Source organism: Oryctolagus cuniculus, chromosome 17 (assembly GCF_051225735.1).
Source record: "Oryctolagus cuniculus isolate XC-2025 breed Fujian yellow rabbit chromosome 17, ASM5122573v1, whole genome shotgun sequence".
Lineage (NCBI taxonomy): Eukaryota > Metazoa > Chordata > Mammalia > Lagomorpha > Leporidae > Oryctolagus > Oryctolagus cuniculus.
Window position 1 is genome coordinate 13,790,733 of NC_142883.1, and position 22,956 is coordinate 13,813,688.

General features: G+C 43.0%; 1 protein-coding gene across 42 annotated transcripts in view; it reads left to right on the top strand.

Moving 5' to 3' along the window:
• The window catches only part of BPTF (bromodomain PHD finger transcription factor), a 132,233-nt gene that overhangs the window by 46,284 nt on the left and 62,993 nt on the right, over positions 1–22,956 (top strand). For 35 of the 42 annotated variants that reach the window (XR_016223513.1, XR_016223508.1, XR_016223507.1 and 32 more), the window contains 4 exons: positions 14,223–14,411; positions 19,387–19,574; positions 21,686–22,041; positions 22,505–22,636. Coding sequence is in view for 32 of the 42 variants with exons in the window: in XM_070060434.2 (XP_069916535.2) it covers positions 14,223–14,411; positions 19,387–19,574; positions 21,686–22,041; positions 22,505–22,636 (865 nt within the window). In the remaining 10 variants the exon portion in view is untranslated. The remainder of the gene's footprint in view (positions 1–14,222; positions 14,412–19,386; positions 19,575–21,685; positions 22,042–22,504; positions 22,637–22,956) is intronic. The other 7 variants (XR_016223516.1, XM_070060441.2, XM_070060446.2 and 4 more) reach the window with 2 other exon arrangements.

The following is a 22,956-nucleotide window of genomic DNA, read 5'->3' on the forward strand; positions in this document are numbered from 1 at the left end:
CGTGCCTGACACAATATTAACTGTTCAAGAAATGCTAGATGTTTATTGTCACTGCCTTATCCAGTCAGCTCTTTTTAAGAGTAAGGAAGCCTAACAAGAAAAGAATAATAAAGTGGGTGAATTGAGTTATACCTTCTCTGATTCAGTAGTTATTAATGAACATAATCTTTCCAAAAGTGCTTTTTAAAAAAGATTACTTATTTGAAAGAGAGAGAGGAGGCAGGGGGTCTTTCATCCACTGGTTCACTCTCGAAATGTCTGCAGTAGCTGGGGCTGGGCCATTTGAAGTCAGAAACCTGGACCTGCATCCAGGTCTCCCACATGACTGGTAGGGCTTAAGCCTCAGGCCACCTTCTGCTGTTTTTCCAGGTACATTAGCAGGAAGCTAGATCTGAAATGGAGCAGCCCAGACATAAACCAGTGCTCCAATATGGCGTGCTTGTGTTGCGTGTGGTGGTTTAACCCCTCCACACCACAATTCTAGCCCCTAATTAACATAATTCTTGTAAATTAGAGCCCTTGTGGTTAAACCACAGTATAAATGGCATGTTGGTAGGGTCAGTACTGTTGTGTAGCAGGTAAAGCCACTGCCTGCAGTGCCGGCATCCCATATGGGCACCACTGGGGCTGGCGCTGTGGCTTAGTAGGTTAAGCCTCTGCCTCTGGTGCTGGCATCCCATATGGATGCAGTTTTGGGCCCTGGTTGCTCTACTTCCAATCTAGCTCTCTGCTATGGCCTGGGGAAACAGTAGAGGATGACCCAAGTCCTTGGACCCCTGCATCTATGTGGGAGACCCAGAAGAAGCTCCTGGGGACTGGCTTTGGATTGGCCCAGCTCTAGCTATTGTGGCCATCTAGGGAGTGAACCAGTGGATAAAAGACTGACTCTCTCTCTGCCTCTGTAACTCTCTGCCTTGCAAATAAATAAATGAATCTTTAAAAAAAAAATGGCATGTTCATGCAGATGTCACTAGTGTGTTTATGTGAGAATCTGCACACAAAATATTTAAGGAAGCTAGAATGGGAGCAATAGCAGTTGTCAATTACTGGCATGGGGTGTGTTTGGGGTCGTTAGTAGGATGAGAGTGGAGTATGACTAAGGATGCTATACCTGTAGTGAAAAAAATCTGACCATTATTTAATAGCTCATAGTTATCTTCATGACTGGACTGACTAGACTTCCAGGTGTCTGATATTTGCATAATTGTTCCCAAAACATGGAAATAGTCTTAAAGACTTTTAAATTTATCATACCAGCTTTTGTTTTCTTTTCTTTCTTTCTTTTTTTTTTTTTTTTACTTTTTAGAAGATTTCTTTATTTGAAGAAAGGCAGAGTTATAGAGAGAAAGAGATATCTTCCATCCGGTGGTTCACACTCCCCAAATGGCTGCAGCAGCCAGGGCTGGGCCAGGCAGAAATCAGGAGCCTGGAACTCCATCTTGAAGTCCCACATGGGTGCAGGGACTCTGGCACTGAGGTCATCTGATGCCGCTTTTCCAGGCACATGACAAGGAGCAGGATTGCAAGCGGGGCAGCCAGGGCTGAAAGCAGCACTCACAGGGGATCCAGTGTTGCAGGCAGTGGCGTAACTTGCTGCGCCACAGCACTGGCATCAGGTTTTAAAGAGAAACTCGATACTTTTGTAAGGTGGATAAACACTTTTATAGGTCCCCGATTTAAGAATATATCCGTTGAGAGAAATTAGTGCAGTATTTGAGTGCCCACCCTGTGCCTGGAGGTGTGCTAAATACTTTAAGGCGTCCCTAGACCCATCTCTGTCACCTCCTCTGATCACCTTGTGGACAGTAGGTGAGATGCATTGTTAGAAGAACTGGCCTGGGAGAATTGTTCTGGGCAGATTAAGGACAATAGCCGTAGCAGAAGACATCTTGCTTGCTTTTCTTTTCTGAAATTTCAGCACCATCCAGATGCCTAATTTAATCATTGAAACTTTGCAAATGAAGGATCCTGTCAGATTGAAAATTGTTTTCAGTGCAACATTTATATGCTAAACTTTTATTTGAAGTATACAGCACAGATATTAAATGGAGAACTTGAGTGAACACACCTGTGTAACCCTAGCCTGTCTCCTTTTAATCACCACTACGCCTGCCCCCACAAAGGTAGTAACTCTTCTGTCATCTGTCACCTTCAGTTGGTTTTGCGTTCTTAAAAGATAAGTTGGGAAAGCAGGCGTTTCGCTTGGCTGTTAAGATGATCGTGTTCCACATCCCAGTGCCTGCTGTTGGCGCCTGACTCCAGCTTCCTGCTGATGCAAATGCTGGGAGGCAGTGGTGATGGCTCGAGTGATTGGGTTTCTGCTGCTGTGGAAAACCTGGGTTGCTCTGGCTCCTGGCCCTGGCCTACCCTGGCTGTTACTGGCATTTGGCAGTTTAACTGGTGAAAGGGAGCATTCTCTCCTCTCTCCCTCTCTTTCCCGTTTTCCCTCTGTCTTTCACTTAAAAATTAAATAGAATCATATACTGTATATTCTTTGAAGAATTTTTTTAAGCATTTATTTATTTATTTGAAAGGCAGAGTTTAGAGGAGAGAGTGCTCTTCTATCCCCCCAAATGGCTGCAACGGCTGGAGCTGGGCTGATCGGGAGCTAGGAGCTTCTTCTGGATCGCCCATGTGGGTGCAGGGACCCAAGGACTTGGGCCATCCTTTGCTGTTTTCCCAGGCATATTAGCAAGGAGCTGGATCGGAAGTGGAGCAGTGGGTATTCGAACAGGTGCCCATATGCTATTGTCGCAGGTGGTGGCTTTATCTGCTACATCACAATGCCAATCCCTGTACAGATACATATTTTTTTTAACTTCAGCAATATATCAGAGAGAGCCATCCAAGTGTTGCTTGATTCATTCTGTTTTTTTTTTTTTTTTATTGGTGTAAGATATCCTGTTATATAGATAGATCACAATTAATTTATCCTTTTTGATATGTTACGGGCATTTGAGTGGTTTCCAGTTTGAGGCCATGATGAATGATGCTATAAAGAATATTCTTTTTTTTTTTTTTTTTTTTTTTTTTGACAGGCAGAGTGGACAGTGAGAGAGAGAGAAAGGTCTTCTTTTGCCGTTGGTTCACCCTCCAATGGCCGCCGCAGCCGGCGCACTGCGGCCGGCGCACCGCGCTGATCCGATGGCAGGAGCCAGGAGCCAGGTACTTACCCTGGTCTCCCATGGGGTGCAGGGCCCAAGCACTTGGGCCATCCTCCACTGCACTCCCTGGCCAGAGCAGAGAGCTGGCCTGGAAGAGGGGCAACCGGGACAGAATCCGGCGCCCCGACCGGGACTAGAACCCTGTGTGCCGGCGCCGCTAGGCGGAGGATTAGCCTAGTGAGCCGCGGCGCTGGCCTATAAAGAATATTCTTGTACATGTTTTTGTACACATAGGTATGCATTTCTCTAGCTAGAAACCTAGTTGTGGATTTCCTGGGTCATTGGATTTGTATATACTCTGATAGATGCTGCTACACAGTTTTCCAGAGGAGTCATTCAAGTTTACATTTCACCAACAGTGTATGAGACTTCCAGCTCCCATAGATCTGTGCCAACACTAGAGACTGGCAGTATCATGCTTTGTGTCTTTGCAAGGACATTCTCGTGGGCACATGAGGATAGCTTGCTATGACTTGCATTTGCAGTTCCTGGTGACCACGGATTTGGAGCGTGTGTGTATAGGTCATATTGTTTTCCTACTTTGTGAATACCTACATGTCTTTTGATCTGCTTTTTGTTTGGAGTTGTTATGAGTGAGGATAAGTCTAGTCCTTCTACTTCATCTTGATTAGAAGCACAAATTCCTACATTGTCTTTTGAAAGTTGGCCTCATCTCATAGTCTTAGAGTAAATATACCTTGGCTGTGGAGATTTGCCTTCTTATATATTCTTGCATCCAAATGATTAATATTTCCTTTAGGATTTTCCATCAGTTTTCATGAGTAAGATTGGCTTTCATTTTCCTTCTCTGATAATGTCCATGTCAGGCTTTGATATCAAGGTTAATTTTTTGAAGACTTACTTATTTATTTTGAAAGAGTTAGAGGGAAAGACTAAGAGAGACCTTCCATCTGCTGGTTCACTTCCCAGATTTTGTGCTTTTTTAAAGAAAAATTTACTTAATTTGAAAGGCAGAGAAAAGTGAGAAACCTGCCATCTACTGGTTCACTCCTCAAATGTCCACAGCAGCTGGGCTGGCCCAGAAAGACACCAGGGAGCCAGAAACTCAATCCAGGTCTCCCATGTTGGGGGCAGAGACCCAGCGACTGGGGCCATCACCTGCTGCCTCCCAGGGTCTGCGTTAGCAGGAGGTGGGAACTGGCTGCGGAGCCAGGACTCAAACCCAGGCACTTGGATATGGGATACAGGCATCCCAGTGGCATCTTAGCCATTGGGCTGAACACCTACTACTAGATTTCATTTCTTTTTTTTTTTTTTTTCTTAAGATTTATTTATTTATTTGAAAGTCAAGAGTTACAGAGAGGAGGAGATGTGCTGGGGTGGGGGTGGGGGGTGGTCTTCCATCTACTGGTTCACTCCCCAATTGGCTGCAATGGCTGGAGCTGTGCCAATCTGAAGCCAGAAACCAGGAGCTTCCTCCAGGTCTTCCCATGTGGGTGCAGGGACCCAAGGACTTGGAACATCTTCTGCTGCTTTCCCAGGCCATAGCAGAGAGCTGGATCGGAGGAGGAGCAGTTTGGTCTCGAACACACACCCACATGGGATCCTGGCACCGCAGGAGGAGGATTAACAACCTACTGCGCCAGCCATTTGTTTTTAATGTTTCCAAAGTGCACCAGGTTCCTTTTGCTTAGTGTTTGATATTTGCTACAATAGAATGACTTAAAAAAAATCTGAGAATTTAGAATCTCTTTAAAAAAACAAGATTTATTTATTTGAAAGATGGAGTTACAGAGAGGCAGAGGCAGAAAGAGGAGTCCTCCATCCTCTGGTTCACTCCCCAGATGGCTGCAACGGCTGAAGCTGAGTCGATCCAAAGCCAGGAGCAGGAGCTTCTTCCTGGTCTCCCACTTGGATGCAGGGGCCCAAGCACTTGGGCCATCTTCTGCTGTTTTCCCAGGCTATAGCAGAGAGCTGGATCAGAAGTGGAGCAGCTGTGCTCGAACCAGTGCCCATACTGGATGCTGGCTCTGGAATTGGCAGCTTTAACCCACTACGCTAAAGTGCCATCCAGCCCCTAGAATCTCTTTAGAAATCAATACACCAAGGCCAGCATTGTTTAGCTGTGGGTTGAGCCACTAACTGCGGTGCCAGCATCCCATTCAGCAATGCCGGTTTGAATCCTGGCTGCTCTGCTTCCCAGCCAGCTCCCTGCAGATGCCTGTGGGAAAGCAATGGAAGATGGCCCAACTACATGGGTTGCTGCCACCCACATAGAAGACACGGATGGAATCTAGACTTCTGATTTCCACCGCCTCTAGCCCTGACTGTTGCAGCCATTTGGAGAGTGAACCAGCAGTTGGAAGATGGTTTCCCTCCCTCCCTCCCTCCCTCCCTCCCTCTCTCTCCCTCTCCCTCTCCCTCTCCCTCCCTCTCTCTCTCTCTCTCTCTCTCTCACTCTGTGAGAGAGAGCGAGAGATTCTGCCTTTCAAATACATAAAATAAATCTTACAAAAAAATTATAACTTAGATTTTCTTTAGGAGCATATATATTTTATTTCAATTTCTATCAAAGTTTTGTCAGAGCATTGTCATTTTTGTGTAATTTGTTAGAAAATATACAAAGGAAAAATGACTATGCTCTGAAAAACCCCACAAGAGTGAGAACATTAGAAGAATGGACAGGTTTCATACCTGTTATATTCAGCGTGATAGATGATCAAACATTACATGTGGCTCAGATTGAAGATTAAACTGAAGTGTTGGACACCATGTTGAGAAAGATTGATAAGCATCACAATGAAGCATTGAAAAATTAATATCGCCTTCTCTCTCTCTTATATATGTATATATATATATACACACACACACACATATATATTCCTTAAAATTTCCCCTACATCTGAGTTCCAGACAGACATTTTATTTTGATTTGTGAGAATGGAAGTGTTGCCCATGTTGCAAGTATGTTGTTTGGCACTCAGTGTAACCTTTCTATAAATAACAGAAGGCCCAATTTCAGAATTTTTTGTTCTAGATTTTAGAATTGTAGTGGAATTGTCTAGTTTTAAATTTAAAGCCAAAGAGAAATCTTTATGGAATCTTCAGTTCTTTCTGGAATCTTAATTCAAATCCACTATGAGGAATTATATTCTGGCACACAGAGCAGATAGCATTTGTTCTGTTTACATTATGCCTCTGGATCTTAATGCCTGGAATTAGGAAAGTATCAGCAGTGGATAAAACTGGCTTCAGTTCTGTAACTATTTTTAACTGCTTTGAAGATGTTTCCATGAACATACTGAAAGTAACATCTATAAACTATCAGGACATATTAGGGGCTGGCGTTATAATGTAGCAGGTGAAGTGCCACTGGTAAGGCCAGCATCCCTGCTGATGAGTTTCCCTTCATTACAGCTCCCTGCTAATGACCCTGGGAAAGCGGCAAACGATGGCCCAAGTAACTGTGCCACTGCTACCCACGTGGGAAATCCAGGTGTTTCTGGCTCCTGGTTTAGGTCCAGGCCTGGCTGTTGTAGCCATTTGGAGAGCGAATCAGCAGATGAAAGATGAATCTTTATGTGTCTCTCCCTCTTTCTGTCACTCTGTCTTTCAAATAAATAAATCTTTTAAAAACAGAACATATTGATTTAACCTCTTCACTAGTTGGGATAATGAAACCTTTTTTTTTTTTTTTTTAAGATTTATTTAGTTATTGGAAAGTCAGAGTTACACACACACACAGAGAGAGAGAGAGAGAGAGAGGGAGGTCGGTCTGCCATCTGCTGGTTCACGCCCCAGATGACCGCAATGGCTGGAGCTGTGCCAATCTGGAGCCAGGAGTCTCTTCCTGGTTTCTCATGTGGGTGCAGGGACCCAAGGACTTGGGCCATCTTCCACTGCTATCCCAGGCCATAGCAGAAAGCTGGATCGGAAATGGAGCAACCAGCACTTGATGGGATGCCAGTGCCGCAGGCTGGGGCTTTACTTACTACACCACCGTGCTGGCCCCAGGATAATGAAACCTTAAAAGATAATACTTTGCTTTAGTTTTCAATCTTTAAAAAATGTTTCAAGAGGCAAAGATGCTGATGGGGTGTGGGGGAGAGAATATGCCTCCATCCACTGGTTCAGTCCCAAATGCCACCAGGTGCTGGGAATCGCAGGTCTCCTGTGCAGGTGACTGGAACCCATATTACTTAAGCCAACACCTTGGCCTCCCAGGCTCTGCCTTGGTGGGAAGCTGGAGTCAAGAATCAGACATGCTGATGTGGCATATGTGTGTCAGCGTCTAGGCGAAGTGCTCACTTCTGGTTTTGAATTTTGTTATAATGAATGTGGGACATTTGATACTGAAAGATAAAATGAAATACTACACATGTACTTCGACCTCATTTAAGGTAACAGTGTTGCCTGTATAGGTGCTGTGAGTAAATACCCTTTTGTTTCTCACTCTCTTTTGTGTGTTTAGTCTTTTTAAAAATACTATTTTTTAAAGATTTATTTATTTCTTTATTTGAGGCAGAGTTACAGAGAGGTAGACGCAGAGAGAGAAGGAGAGATCTTCCATCCGCTAGTTCACTTTCCAGATGGCCGCAATGGCTGGTACTACGCCGATCCAAAGCCAGGAGCCAAGAGCTTCTTCCAGGTCTCCCGTGACGGTGTAGGGGCCCAAGGACTAGGGCCATCTTCTACTGCTTTCTGAGGCTATAGCAGAGAGCTGGATCGGAAATGGAACAGCCAGGACTCGAACTGGTGCCCATATGGGATGCTGGCACTATAGACTGGGGCTTTAACCTGCTGCACCACAGCACCGGCCTCATAAAAATATTTTTTCTTTTAATTTTTTTTTAAAGATTTATTTATTTGGGTCTGGTGCGTGGCTCACTTGGTTAATCCTCCACGTGCGGTGCCAGCATCCCATATCCATATGGGCGTCGGGTTCTAGTCCCGGTTGCCCCTCTTCCAGTCCAGCTCTCTGCTGTGGCCCAGGAGGGCAGTGGAGGATGGCCCAAGTGCTTGGGCCCTTGCAACCACATGGGAGACCAGGAGGAGGCTCCTGGCTCCTGGCTTCGGATTGGCATAGCTCCAACTGTAGCAGCTATTTGGGGGGTGAACCAATGGAAGGAAGACCTTTCTCTCTCTCTCTCTCTCTCTCTCTCTCTCTCTCTCTCTCTCTCACTAACTCTATTTGTCGAATAAACTTAAAAAAAAAAAAAGATTTATTTATTTGACTGGAAGGCAGAGTTACAAAGAGAGAGCTATTCCATCTGCTGGTTCATTCCCAAAATGGCTGCAATGGCCAGGGCTGGACCAGGCCAAAGCCATGAGCCTGGAACTCCATCCCGGTCTCCTGTGTGGGTTTCCAGGATCCCAAGTATTTGGCAATCTTTTTATCTCATTTTTTTTTTCTTTTAAAAAGTTCCCCTTTTATAAACTTCAGGTGGAAAAGTCATTTTTTTCTGTATAGATTTTTGCTTACACTGTATTATTTTTTTATTTTTAAGCAGGCTTTTGACATTTTGAAGGCTTTTGTGTTCATGTTCAGAGTTGAAGATCAAAGTCTATAGATAATTTTGATTTGATAATTATTGAAGGAGTTTTCCTGTTACTTATTTACAGTGTTATCCCCAGTGAAAATAGTACTGTAAATACCAAAGCAATGGGGCTAGAACATTTGGATTGTGGGATGAAAATGTGCATGTTGCTAATGTAACTTCTCTGTCTTTTCTGAAGAAAGTCGCCTGTATAACTCACGTGTTCTTGCTTCACTGAATTGATCTCTGTGATTTGCTGAAAACTATACTTCTGTTCTCCTTTATTTTTTCACTTTATATTGTTTTATAAACATGTATGTTGCTGGGGTTCATTTGTGTTGCATGATAATATTCCTCTGCCCTCTTTGCCGTTGGTGTGACTGGATTTTTACTTGCTGGAAGTATTTAAATCATGTCACATCAGTCCTACTACTTCTCTACAGTCTTCTGAAGTGGACATTTTCTGACGGTTACAGAACGGGTACCATCTTAATGCAGTGAACATCAGTTCTTCACATATCTGCTGTCCAGTCCATGTACAAATGTCTGTGCATAAATTTTTTAATAAATCATTTCACGTGTTTGAAATATTTCCAGATAATATCCCCACGTGACATGACATTTGGTTTTATGTCTCCTGAGTCTCTTAGTCTCGAGCAATCTCCTTTTCCTTTTTTCCCATGCTGTTGACTTGGTGTGTCCTCCTGTGGAAAATCCTCATTCCGGATTTGTCTATATTTCCCTCCTTAGAATGAAGGCTTGGTTAGATTCAGTTTCAACTCTTTGGGTAAAAATATTTCAGAAGCAGTGTGCTGGGTACTTCATGTGTGCCTGGTTCCACCTTTAGAAATGCGAAGGTTAGCCATTGAATTCCGCCAGGAGTTTGTAAGCCTCTCTGTTGGTCTCTTCATTGGTACTCTTTCCATCATCAGTTATCTATTGGGGCATTGCAATGTGGAGACTCTGGCTGTTTTCTCTATTTTTTTTAACTGGACTTCTTCTGCAGAGCAGGAGTAGAAGCATAAATATTTAATTATTCCTTTAAAATTTTAATTGTCAGAATCAGGAGTTGGTGTCTCAACTATTTTCAGCCATAATTCATGAGTTACAGATTTTGGGAAGATGAGAGTGGCTTTCTCTTACTTTTAAAGTATCAGTTTGAACTCGGGTCTTTTTTTTTTTTTTTTTTTTTTTTTTTTTTTTTTTTTGACAGGCAGAGTGGACAGTGAGAGAGAGAGACAGAGAGAAAGGTCTTCCTTTGCCGTTGGTTCACCCTCCAATGGCCGCCGCGTTGATCCGATGGCAGGAGCCAGGAGCCAGGTGCTTTTCCTGGTCTCCCATGGGGTGCAGGGCCCAAGCACCTGGGCCATCCTCCACTGCACTCCCTGGCCACAGCAGAGAGCTGGCCTGGAAGAGGGGCAACCGGGACAGAATCCGGCGCCCCTACCGGGACTAGAACCCGGTGTGCCGGCGCCGCTAGGCGGAGGATTAGCCTAGTGAGCCGCAGCGCCGGCCTTTTTTTGGTTTGTTTTTAAAAAGATGTATTTATTTGAAAGACTGACAAAAGAGGGAGATGGAGGGAGGGAGGAAGAGAGAGCAGTAAGGAGGGAGGGAAGATGGTAAGGAGGGAAGAGAGAGAAGAGAAAAAGAGAGAGATCAGATCTTTCATCTGCTGGTTCATTCCGCAAATAACTACAAACAACAGCTAGGCGTGGGCCAGGAACTCCATCCCGGTCTCCCTTGTTGGTGGGAGGGCCCTAGTATTTTAGCCATCATCTTCTGCTTTCCCAGACACATGAGCAGGGAGCTGAATCAGAGGCAGAGGAGCTGGCACTGGAATTGGCACTCTGATACGGGATGCTGGCATTGCAAGCTGCTGCTTAACCTGCTGTACCTCATGGGTCTTTAGAGAGGGACATGAGGGTATTGTAGAAATTCATGGATACTTGAAATTAAACGATAAATTTCTTTTAGTGTAATAAGTTTTTTAAAAATTTTATTTGTTTGAGAGGTAGAATTACAGACAGAAGGAGAGATCATCCATCTGTTGGTTTCCTCCCCAAATGGCTGCCACTGCCTGAGCTGGGCTGATCCAAAGCCAGGAGCCAGCAGCCTCTCCTGGGTTCCCCTCGTGGGTACAGGGGCCCAAGCACTTGGGCCATCTTCCACTGCTTTCCCAGGCTACAGCAGAGAGCTGGATTGGAATAGGAGCAACCGGGACACAAACTGGCACCCATGTAGGGATGCCAGCACCACAGGCAGAGACTTAACCTACTACGCCACTGCGCCAACCCCAGTGCAGTAAATGTGTAAAATTCACACATAGCTTTTTTGTTTGTATACATTTTTATAAACTTTTTGAAAAGTCCTTGTATGCATGCATCTCAGGGCTTTTTGCATTTCCCACCAGCTGTTTGACGGTCCCATCCTATTCAGTACGTTTGGGTCAGTCGCTTCTGTTGACAGTGGCAGCTGAGTCAGCGTCCTTGCTCTTTGGCAGAATAAGGTGTCGGAGGCTTCTGTTGCACATGCCCAGCCCTGAGCTGGGGTTCTCCTCTCCTCTCAGAGTCCTGCTTCCTTTCCGTGCTCGCGCTCTTGGGCCGTCACTGCCCGTAGGCTTTATTTGGTGGGTTCTTTGTTTCAGGTTGCCTTCAGTTTCTTGGGATCGCATCTGTAATGTCTAACTTTTTTAAAATACAAAATATTTATTTTATTTTAAAGCTAAAGCTTTGTACCTGAATATATTGCGAGAATTTTCACCTTCCTTTCTAGGTAACCATGGCTTTCTCTTCCCTTACAGGAAGCAATTTTTTGTTAGGTTTTGGTTATTCTAATGTTTTGAATGAAGTATTTGTAGATATATAAAAGAAAATACATATGTAAAATTCATATTTCCTTCCAGTATTGCTCTGGACCTTCCTTTTTTAAAAAAATATTTATTTATTTGAAAATCAGAGTTAAGAGAGAGAGAGAGGTTTTCCCTCCACTGATTCGCTCCCCAATTGGCCGCAAAGGTCAGAGCTGCAGGAGCTTCCTCCAGCTCTCCCACGTGGGTGCAGGGTCCCAGAGACTTGGGCCATCTTCTGCTTTCCCAGGCCATAGCAGAGAGCTGGATGGGAAGTAGAACAGCCAGGACTCAAACCAGCACCCATATGGGATGCTGGCACTGCAGGCAGCAGCTTTACCCGCTATGCCACAGCACTGGCCCCTACACCTTTCTTTTTTTTTTCTTTCTTTCTTTTTTTTTTAAGATTTATTTATTTTACTAGAAAGTCAGAGTTACACAGAGGAGGAGAGGCAGAAGCAGAGAGAGGTGTTGTCCATGTGCTGGCTTATTCCCCAGTTGCCTGCAATGGTTGGACTGCGCTGATCAGGAGCCAGGAGCTTCTTCGGGTCTCCCACGTGGGTGCAGGGGCCCAAGGGCTTGGGCTTGGGCCATCTTCTACTGCTTTCCCAGGCCATAGCAGAAAGCTGGATCAGAAGTGGAGCAGCCAGGACTTGAACTGGCGCCCATATGGGATGCCGGCACTGCAGGCGGCGGCTTTACATGCTGCGCCACAGTGTTTGCCCCTGCACCTTCCTTTTTACATTTAATCTTGGAGGTCACTTAGTACGTAGATGTGGTGATTATCCTTTAGCCTTACTAAGATGCATGATATTTATTGCATGTACTTTCTTCTATTCAACCCGTCCCCTGTTGATGGATTTTTGTTTGTTTCTGGGCTTTTTCCATTGTAAATAATGCTTCAGTGAGTAGCTCTGTAGATAATTAATTTAGTGTTCTTGCCCTGTGTGTTTTGAGAAAGATTTTTAGATTTGGAATGGTTAGGTTAGGCATAAATGCATTTAGGATTTTTCTAGATTTGTCAGTTCCCTTTTATCTACCTGGTACCATTTTGTATATGTGTGTATATGTACGCGTATGATTGACTGATTTACTTGAAAGGCAGAGTTGCAGAGAGAGAGGTCTTTCATCTGCTGATTCTCTCCTTAAATGGCCGTAACCACCAGAGCTGCACCGATCCAAAGCCAGGAGTCCCACCTACGTGCAGGGGCCCAAAGACTTAGGTCATCTTCCACTGCTTTCCCAGGCCACAGCTGAGAGCTGGATCAGAAGTGGAGCAGCCGGGACATGAACCGGTGCCCATATGAGGTGCTGGCACTGCAGGCGGTGGCTTTACCCACTACGCCACAGTGTCCGCCCCTGGTATCATTTTGTACCATTTGCTGCAGCGATGTGTGGGAGTGCATGTTGGCCTCCTGCCTTTCCACCAGAGTGTATTGTGAGATTTGGATTTTTTGCCAACAAAAGCTAAGAAAGTTTTAATTTGTGTTTTTCTTATGTTGAATTAGGTGAGCGTATTTCCATATGCTGGCTCCATTTTCACTTCTTTTGTGACTATTCATGTATTTTCTCATATTTCTGTTTAGATGATTGCTTATTTTTTTCCTCAAAAAAATTTTTAGGAACTTATTATACTTTAGAGTTAATCAGGATGATAGACTATCAACTGCCATTTACTTAAATGATTAAGGAGTGTCTTATTAGTGATAAAAAGCAAATACAGAATGGAACAATAACTTATGTCTTCAGTCTTGGTATTATTAATGTTGATCTACTTTTAGAAACTGTGCTCTTAGTATTACTGTTAAATTGTCCTTATGGGGCTGGTGTTGTGGTGTAGTGATTAAGCCACCACCTGCAACACTGACGTCCCGTATGAGTGCTGATTCGAGTTCCCAAGGCTCCTCTTCCAAATCAGCTCCCTGCTAATGGCCTGGGAGAAGCAGTGGAAGATGGCCCAAGTCCTTGGGCCCCTGCACCCACGTGGGAGATCTGAGGAAGCTCCTGGCTTTAGTCTGGTTCAGCCCTGGTCATTGTAGCCACCTGGGGAGTGAACCAGTGAGTGGAAGATTAATCGATTAATATCTCCCTCCCTCCCCCCTCTCTCCTCCCCTCCTTACTTTCCTCCCTCCCTCCCTCTCTCTCTTTCCCTTCCTCCCCTCTCCCTCTGTAATTCTGATTTTCAAATAAATAAGTCTTAAAATTGTCCTTAAAAAGTTAATCGTATTTAGACATTACCATTTAGTTAATTTGAGGGCATTGGAAACAGGCAGAAAATCTTAGATAAATAAGCCTTTTAAATTCTGGTTTTCATACTGTTTAGTTTGAAAAGAAAGAATATTATACGCTTTAGATTTTTACATATGTCAGCAGGACCACTTGTGGAATTTCTTGTATGTGCTAAGTTTCGGGAGATGGTTGTGTCACTTGATTGTTCATCAGTTCTGGGGTATCTGAAAGATGCCTGCCTGCCTGCCTGTTACTGTAGATGGTGAAGGTCGAGTCAGTGAGTTCATGGGCCAGGAGACTTAAAGGATAACTTGTAGGGTGGTACTTGGCAGTTTCCTTTTCACAGATTGCATTATTCATACATGAGTAGTTTTTCTTTTTCTTTTTTTTAAATAGTCATGTAATGAAATCCTCAATCAAATGTCTTTTCTGACAGTTATTTTTATGTGATTTCCAATTTAAAAATCAGATATTCTATTTTTCTAGAAGAACCTAACAAGACATGTGACAGCAGTAACACTAGTGCTACCACTACCTCCATCCAGCCTAATCTGGAAAACAGTAACAGCAGCAGTGAACTAAATTCTTCCCAGAGTGAATCTGCTCAGGCAGCTGATGATCCTGAAAATGGAGAAAGAGAATCCCATACACCTGTCTCTATTCAAGAAGAGATAGGTAAGAGTACACTTCATCCATTAAAGGGAGCTTTTTTTTTCTTTTTTTTTGAAAACAAGTTTTTCATTTTTTGGAGAAAAGTTTGGTGGGGGTGGGAAGATTTTCTTTTTCCATTTTTTTTCTTTTTCTTAAAACACAAGAGATTCTTGTACTTCATTTTTGTTTTGACATATACAAAAGCAACCAGAGGGGGGAAAAATAGAAGACTATTTTCGAACCACTTCCCCAAAGGTAACTACCATCAGCAGTTTGGTGTGTGACATCTAGATTTTACTCCTTGCAGTTACACTCCTGTATGTGGATTCGCAGGTTTACAAAGTTGTTCTGGTTTTGATTTTTTTTAATATAAATGGGATCATTCTGCATGTGTTGTTTTGCACCTTGCTATTTTCACTCAGTTTACCCCTAGGGAGCCTTTTCTTGTTATACATTGAATTTATTCTTTTAAACTGCTGCATGCATTCCACAGTATGGATAAGCAGAATTCATTTACTGTTTCTCTCTGTTAATGGACATTTAGGCTGTTTTTTCATTACTACAAATAGTGGTGCTCTTTAAAATCCAAGTGCTTCTGTCAGTGTCAGTAGAATTGCTGGTGAAATGGTAGGTACATTTGAAAAACAGGGATGACTGCTGCTTAATTGCACATCAAAAGGAATGTATACCAATAATTTATGTGCATACCTATTTCATATTCTCTCACTTAAATTCAGCATTATTAATCCTTTTATATTTTTGCCAGTAAAGAAAAATATTTCATTAAAAAATGTGCATATTCCTGTTCACTAATGGGGTTGTTTGTTGTGTTTGTTACACATTCTGTGAATCAATTATTCATATCCTCTCATTTTCCAGTATTGAAGTTTGATGTTTTTCCTTAATTTTCAGAATGCTTTATGTATTATGGTTATTAATCTTTGATTTTGCATATATATCTATATTGTAATTATTTGGTTTTGACTTGTCATACAGAAATCTTTACATTTTTAATAGTTAAATTTACCAGTTCTCTTCTTTAGGTTTCCCATGGGTTTTATGTTTTGCTAAGGGATACCACACCTATCCCATGAATGGACATACATATTACAGGAATTTCTCATAACTTCTGTAACTTCATCTTTACTCATTCTGGAGTATAATCTTGTGTATGGCATAATGTGGAAATCAACTAAATTAGGGCTTTTTCAATTGCAAGTGATGCTAATGGCAAATGACCAAACTAGCTTAAAGTAGTTTAGGAGAAGAGGGAATTTAATTAGCTCATATAACTAGGAAGTTCAGGCCATCAGGAGGCATAACTGGACCCTCAGGTATCAAAATTCTTTGTCTTCCTCTTTGTCTCCCTCCGTTTTTGGATCTACATATGTTTGTGTGTTAACTTCACTCCCTCCTAATACAGACAGGCTTTTTCCAAGTGGCAGGGAAGATGGCACCAACAGTTGTGTTCTTATCTTTGCAAGTTCTGTGATCCAAAGACAGGCACCACCTTCTCCAATTCAAAAGTCCTTAAGGAAAGAATTTGAGTGGCCCATCTTGGATCATAATGTTCCCACCACTGTGGCCAGGGCAGGTGAGGTGTTATGGTCGATGGCTCCAGCAAAAGTATGGGATTAGAGTTGGATAGGAATGATTTTCCAAAGAAAGGTGCTAAAAAATTAGACTGCAGTAAACATCCACAATGTCATCCTCTGGGAGCTTGGTACATACCTGTTTATTCATTTGCTCCATATATAACAACTTAGAAATGCCTCTGCTGTCAGCACAGAAACTACCCACAGCTGAAGGCTTCTGAAAACTTCTCTCCCATAATTATGTCTAGAAATTGTATCTAGAAATTGTTGTGTGTTAATTTTGACAGGTCTGGATATAGCTTATCTTGATCTCATAATCCACGAGCCAGATTTTTATTATTATTTTTACTTTATTTATTTGAGAGATAGAGTTACAGACAGTGAGGAGTGACAGAGGTCTTTCATCTGCCAGTTCATGCCCCAAATAGCCGCAACTGCTGGAGCTGGGCCAATCCGAAGCCAGGAGCCAGAGACTTCTTCCAGGTCTCCCACTGGGTGCAGGGGCCCAAGCACTTGGGCCATCTTCCACTGCTTTCCCAGGCCATCACCAGATGGCTAGATGGGAAAAGGGGCAGCCGAAATTAGAACCGGTGCCCATATGAGATGCAGGCAGAGGATTAACCTACTGTGCCACAGCGCCAGCCCATTGCCACATAGTTAATTTAGCTATCTGAAACACTCAATGTCCTGATAAAGGAGAGTATTCCTTGATAAATCTGGGAGGAGGACTGTGGTTGCGAAGTGAGAAGGATTTGAGAAGATTCCTCTTCTGGAGGCCACGCTGTTGGGAACGGCCTCTGCTATTTATTTGGGATGGCTTGCTGTGTACTACTGTGGGATTGAGCAATCGTACTTCCCAATTTGGAAGGATGGAGTTCTTTCTGGCAATAGCATACCCTTTACAGACTCGTAGGCACCTAGCCCAGTACCTTATGCTCAGTAACATGTGAGAGTCTCTGAAGGTCACTTTGCTTCCTTAGTTCGTCTGCTGAGTGGGCCAGTAGCCCTTGGCCTTGACTGAACACTATATCTATGCTTCTGCATCCCAGTGTTACTAAATGAGCTGCAGAGGCTGGGTGAGAGCAGATCTGTCCTGTGCTCCCAGGCTTTGCAGTGACTACTCCTTTCTCATAGGAGGAACATGGCTTTGGGGTAGGGGGTTCAGTAATGTCAGCCTTGTTCCTTTTCTCATTCAGGTCTTAGCCTTGGGGATGAGTTTTCTCCTTTTCCTTGTTTGCACTAAATCTAGTAAATAGAGGATTGAGTCTGAGAAGTATCGCATTGTGCTCTAAACTGAGAAGCTTCTTTAAAAAATTTTATTTTGAATATTTATTTTACTTGAAAGTTAGTTACAGAGAGAGAAGGAGAAACAGAGAGAACTTCCACCTGCTGGTTCACTCCCCAGATGGCCACAATGGCCAGGGCTGGGCCAGGCTGAAGCCAGGAGCCTGGAGTTCCTTCTGGGCCTCCCATGTGGGTAGCAGGGGCCCATGAACTTGGGCCATCCTCTGCTGCTTTCTCAGGCCATTTGCAAGGAGCTGGACTGGAAGCAAAGAAGCCAGGACTCAAATTGGCACCCATATGGGATGCCAGCATTGCAGGCCATGGCTTTACTCTCCACGCTACAATGCTGTCCGCCCCCCTCCCTTTTTTTTAAAGATGCATTTATTTGTTTGAAAGAGAGAATTAGAGAGAGTGAGTGCGAGAGAGCGCACATGACTGTCCACTGGTTCCCTCTCCCAAATGGTCCAAATGGCCAGGGCTGGCCAGGCCCGGGACAGGAGCCTGGAACCACCCCATCTGGGTCTCTCATGTGGGTGGCAGGGTCTAAGCACTTGGGCCATCTTCTTCTGCTTTCCCAGGAACATTAGCGGGGAGCTGAGTCAGAGGAGGAGCAGCCAGGACTTGAACCTGCACCTGCATGGGATGCTGGTGTCACAGGCGGGGTTTAATCTGTTTCGTCATGACACGGGCCTCTTCTACTCCGTCTTGATGTCGTCACTGCCACAGTTAGGAGTCAAAATCTTAAAATACTCTACTGGGTTATTTGGAACTAAATAGTTTTGACAGAAATCCATCAGACTTGTTTAAAACCAGAAAGGAATTTTGTTGGCTCATATAATTGAGAAATCCAGAGCTGGTGACAGCCTCAGATGTGTTGCTAGATCCAGGAAGGCAATTGAAGTTCTCCCAGTCTCCCTCTCAGGGCCCCCCTCATTGTTTCTTCTCTGTGATGGGTTTATTATTCCCCATTATTGACCGTTTTCTCCATGTTGCGAGAGTAAAAGTAGCCAACCCCTGATTTCTTAGCTTTCCTACTCAATGATACGAAAAAACCCAAAACCCATTCTGTGTCTCCAGATTCAAAAGATTGGAGTAGCTGTATACTCTGTAGTGGAGACACACTCTGTCTGACGAGCTCTGGATGCTGATCCTCACCCGCAGAGCAAGGTCCTTGATTTGCAGCATCATCTGATGACAGTGGAGGGAAAGCAAATTCCCAGAGCAGAGAAGGGCTTGGAGTTGGAACAGATGAAGGAGCAGACGGTTACCAGTTATCTTCACTCTTACAGTTTTCTTCAAAATACATCTCTGTTTTTCTTTACTTACTTAAAATGCCATCTTTATCATATATAGTATGGTAAATTCTGTCCTCATTTGCCAGTGTTGTGCAAATTTTTTCAAGCTTTAAATTAAAAGAGAAAAATCAGATCTTGTTCAACGGTCTGTTCAATAGGACAGTGATAGCAGTAGTTTTACAGTGTGTGGAGATTTTCAGCAAAAGTGACGACATGGGTATATAAGGGGGAAATGGCCGCTGGACTGGTCAATCTATCACTTTAAAAAATTACGTTACTGTGAAAATGTGAAATTATTGTGAAAATTTTTTATTTAAGTAGTTGACTTTTGCATTAAAAAGCTTATGTAGATAAATACTAGATTCCGAAGGGGAGCATTCAGTCGGCATTTGTGTTTATAAAGTCAAAACTATTAGATATTTTAAATGGAATATCAGTAGGAATCTTTCTAAAATTAATTATATCCTTTTTGTGCAGAAATCCTCACCGAATGTTTAAAACAACATCTCATTAGAATGTACTTATTATGTTTGTTACTTGTAAATCTGTAGCAGCCCTCCTGTTTTCTAATAGATAAGCTTTGAAATAACACAGTGCAGTAGAATTTTCTTTAAAATAGTAAATGACTCACACTGAAGTTCTGTTGTATTGTCTGTAAGTAAAGCATTTAAGAAGTAATGATCTTTCCTCTGGCTGTTCAAGGACTTTATCTGTTTGCTTTTTGGATCTTAGATATACATGAGATAATGAGTTTTGCATAAATAAGCTGTTGTTGTAATTACTTACTGTCAGCAATTCCTTTGTGGCTTTTTCATTTGATAATAGGTGACTTCAAATTGGAGAAGTCTAACGGGGAGCTCAGTGAGTCTCCTGGAGCTGGAAGAGGAGCATCTGGCTCAACTCGCATCATCACCAGATTGCGGAACCCAGATAGCAAGCTTAGTCAGCTGAAGAGCCAGCAGGTGGCAGCCGCAGCTCATGAGGCAAATAAATTATTTAAGGAGGGCAAAGAGGTGTGTTCTTTCAGAAAAAAGTCTCTGGAACGTGAAATAATTTTAATTAGTTTGCCTTAAATTAGCACCAGGAAGTGTTGTTGTACTTTTAAATTGTATTTTTTCTCTTTCCAAAAGTAGTGGGTAACAATAAGAAAGGTGTGAGGCTTATAATCTCATAGCATAATTACTCAAACTTCTAAGCATGCCAAGAAGTGTTATAAATGAGTGTGTACCTACTTCTTCTTAAAATACTTACGTGTTTTCTTGTACTTGGACGGCAGAGTGACAGACAGCCAGACAGAGATAGAGAGAGATCTTCCATCCATGGTTCACTCTCCAAATGTCTGCGACAATCAGGGTTGGGACAGGCTGAAGTCAGGAACCTGAAATTCCACCCAGATCTCCAGGGCTCCAGTCACCTGGGCTATTCTGTTGCCTCCCAGGATGCATTAGCAAGAAGTTGGACTGGAAGCAGAGCAGTGGGGACTTGAATCAGTGGTCTGATAAGGGATGCAGGTGTCCCAAGTGGTGGCTTAACCCACTGTGCTCAATACCCACCTATGGCATATACCTTCTTAACACTGTTTTCACATGTGGTAAAGAGTAAGCTGTTTGTGGGTTTCATTGGAGCTGTAGATGATTTACTGATCAGTTCTAGCTATGATCACACTGGGTGAATCAGCAGCTAAAGGATAGCAGAGTACAGCATCCCTGCTCTGATGGTGAGAATGGAATCAAAACCAGTACTCATCTCCTGCTGGCCATGATGACATGTCATTGTCTGCAGCGGTCTCCCAGACGTGGGGATTATTGCAGGGTAGATCACATAAGAATATACACTGTATTTTTCTTTTTTAAAAAGTATGTTTTTATTTATTTGAAAGAGTGACAGAGTGAGCGGTAGATATGGAGAGAGAGATATCTTTCATCTGCTGGTTGACTTGCCAAATGCCTGTAATAGCTGAGGCTGGGTCTGGCCGAAGCCAGGAGCCAGGAACACCAGCTGGGTCTGCCACATGGGTAGCAAGGGCCCAAGTTCTTGGGTCATCATCTGCCTCTCAGACTTGCTGGCTGGAAGCTGGATCAGAAATGGAGAAAGGACTTGATCCCAGGTTCTCTGGTAGGGATTACGTGCATCCCAAGCAGTGGCTTGGCTCACTGCACCGCAACATCACTTACTACAGTGTGCTTTTCCTAACAGTAGCCAGTCAGTTGCTTTAAAGCAGTGGTTTTCCTGGGGAGAAATTTTCCTAACTTACACTCAGCAAACCGTTTTTCCTGGAGGAGAGAAACGGCGGGAACGAACTGGACCCTTCCCTCAGAAGCCCCAGCCAGTCTAAACAGAGGCGCGTGCTCAGCTCTCTCAGCTGTCCGCCGAGGCACCCGCCTGGCCCTAACCATGTAACCTCGCTTTCCTCCAGTCTGAGTGACTGGGCAGTCATACTCTGTTTGTCCCTTCCGTCCTGATGGATGCCTTGTCCTCAACTAAAACCTGGCTACCTTGGCCCCCTCCCCACCAAAAAAGGGGGGGGGCAATAGTTTCAACCTTTTTTTTGGCTCCTACCCTTGTTAAGATGCACATTTTTTTTTTCATAGCAACCCAGTTCATATATTTAAAAGCTTCCTCAAATAGTATTTTGGCTTCATTATGTGGGAAACATTTTGGTATTTTCTAGTCCAACACATTGGTTTTTTTAAAGCTGAGTAAGACCCCGCTGTTGATTTCATAGTCACTCAAAGGTTGGGATTGCTGTTTGAAAACATGATTTTAAAGAATCCATGGACTTCTGTACTAAACCTGGGAGATAAAAGTAACAGGAAAGAAAAAAGGTATTTTGGGGAAATAGTGCATGTAATGCCTCCTAATTCCCTGTGTTATGTTTCAAATGTCATAGAGTTAAAGGTGAATAATTCTACACATGGAGTTCTGTTTGTAATTTTGAGGCTCATGAAAGTACTTAGTAACTAATATATAATAGGTGCTTGGTTTTAATTATTTTTAATCATCTTGTTTATTTGTAAGCAGTAACTTACTTGGAATTATTACTTACAAATATGGAAAGACAGTTGATCAGGCAGAATTTACATCTTTGGCTTGAATAATGGAGTCATTTTATTTTCCTGGTCAGGTACTTGTAGTTAACTCTCAAGGAGAAATTTCTCGGTTGAGCACCAAAAAAGAAGTGGTCATGAAAGGAAATATCAACAATTATTTTAAACTGGGTCAAGAAGGGAAGTATCGCGTCTACCACAATCAGTACTCCACCAATTCGTTTGCTTTGAATAAACACCAGCACAGAGAAGATCATGACAAGAGAAGGCATCTTGCACATAAGTTCTGTCTGACTCCAGCAGGAGAGTTCAAGTGGAATGGCTCTGTCCATGGGTCCAAAGTCCTCACCATATCTACCCTGAGATTGACTATCACCCAGTTAGAAAACAACATCCCTTCTTCCTTTCTTCACCCCAACTGGGCTTCACACAGGTAAAGCAAACTATGTTAATTTACTGCTAGAAGTATTCTAACTATTTATAAAATTATTGTGGGTGTCCACTTTAAAATGTCACTACCAATAAAATAAGTGAACTCAGTTCAGTCAGCAAACAGGGAGGAAGCCAGGAGCTCGAGTATACTATTAAGTTAGAGGCAGCACTACTGTGTGGAAGATTTTCAGGACACAGTCTTTTTTCCTGAAGTCAAGTGGAGACCATATAGAGTCCCAGAATACTGTTGAAAGGTTTAAGGAGTTGGAAAACTAAGTGTCCCCTGGAATCCCATGTGGTAGTTGAAATCCGATTCTGTGAGAATGAAACCTCCAGTAGATACTTGTTTCTGAGAAACCTAGAAACACAAATAATTAGTTGAGTCATCATGAATTATACCTGTGATGCTTTCAATTTAAGATCATCCAAATGAAATAATTTTTTTCTTTTCTTCTGAAATATAGGGCAAATTGGATCAAGGCAGTTCAGATGTGTAGCAAACCCAGAGAGTTTGCACTGGCATTAGCCATTTTGGAGTGTGCAGTTAAACCTGTTGTAATGCTACCAATATGGCGGGAGTCTTTAGGGCATACCAGGTGAGTGAGTTCTGAGGCTTGCGAATGATGCATTGTGGGCTTGGTCTTTTCAAATACTAGCCGGTCAGTTATGAAGGTTGATGTGTATAAGAGACCCTGTGAGACTTCCTTCTTCGTGTGTCCTAGCCCTCCTTTGTAAGATGTAAATGTGAGTGAACGTTACATCTTATCTCTGACACATAAATGAAGATCAGAAACAAAGCCATATGAAAATTAAAAGTACTTTATAAAGTAAAAAGCATTGTATTGAATTGGAAGCACACTCACGGTCTTTGAGTGTGTGTTCTAGAATAGTTCTAGAATATTTCAGATGCGGTGCC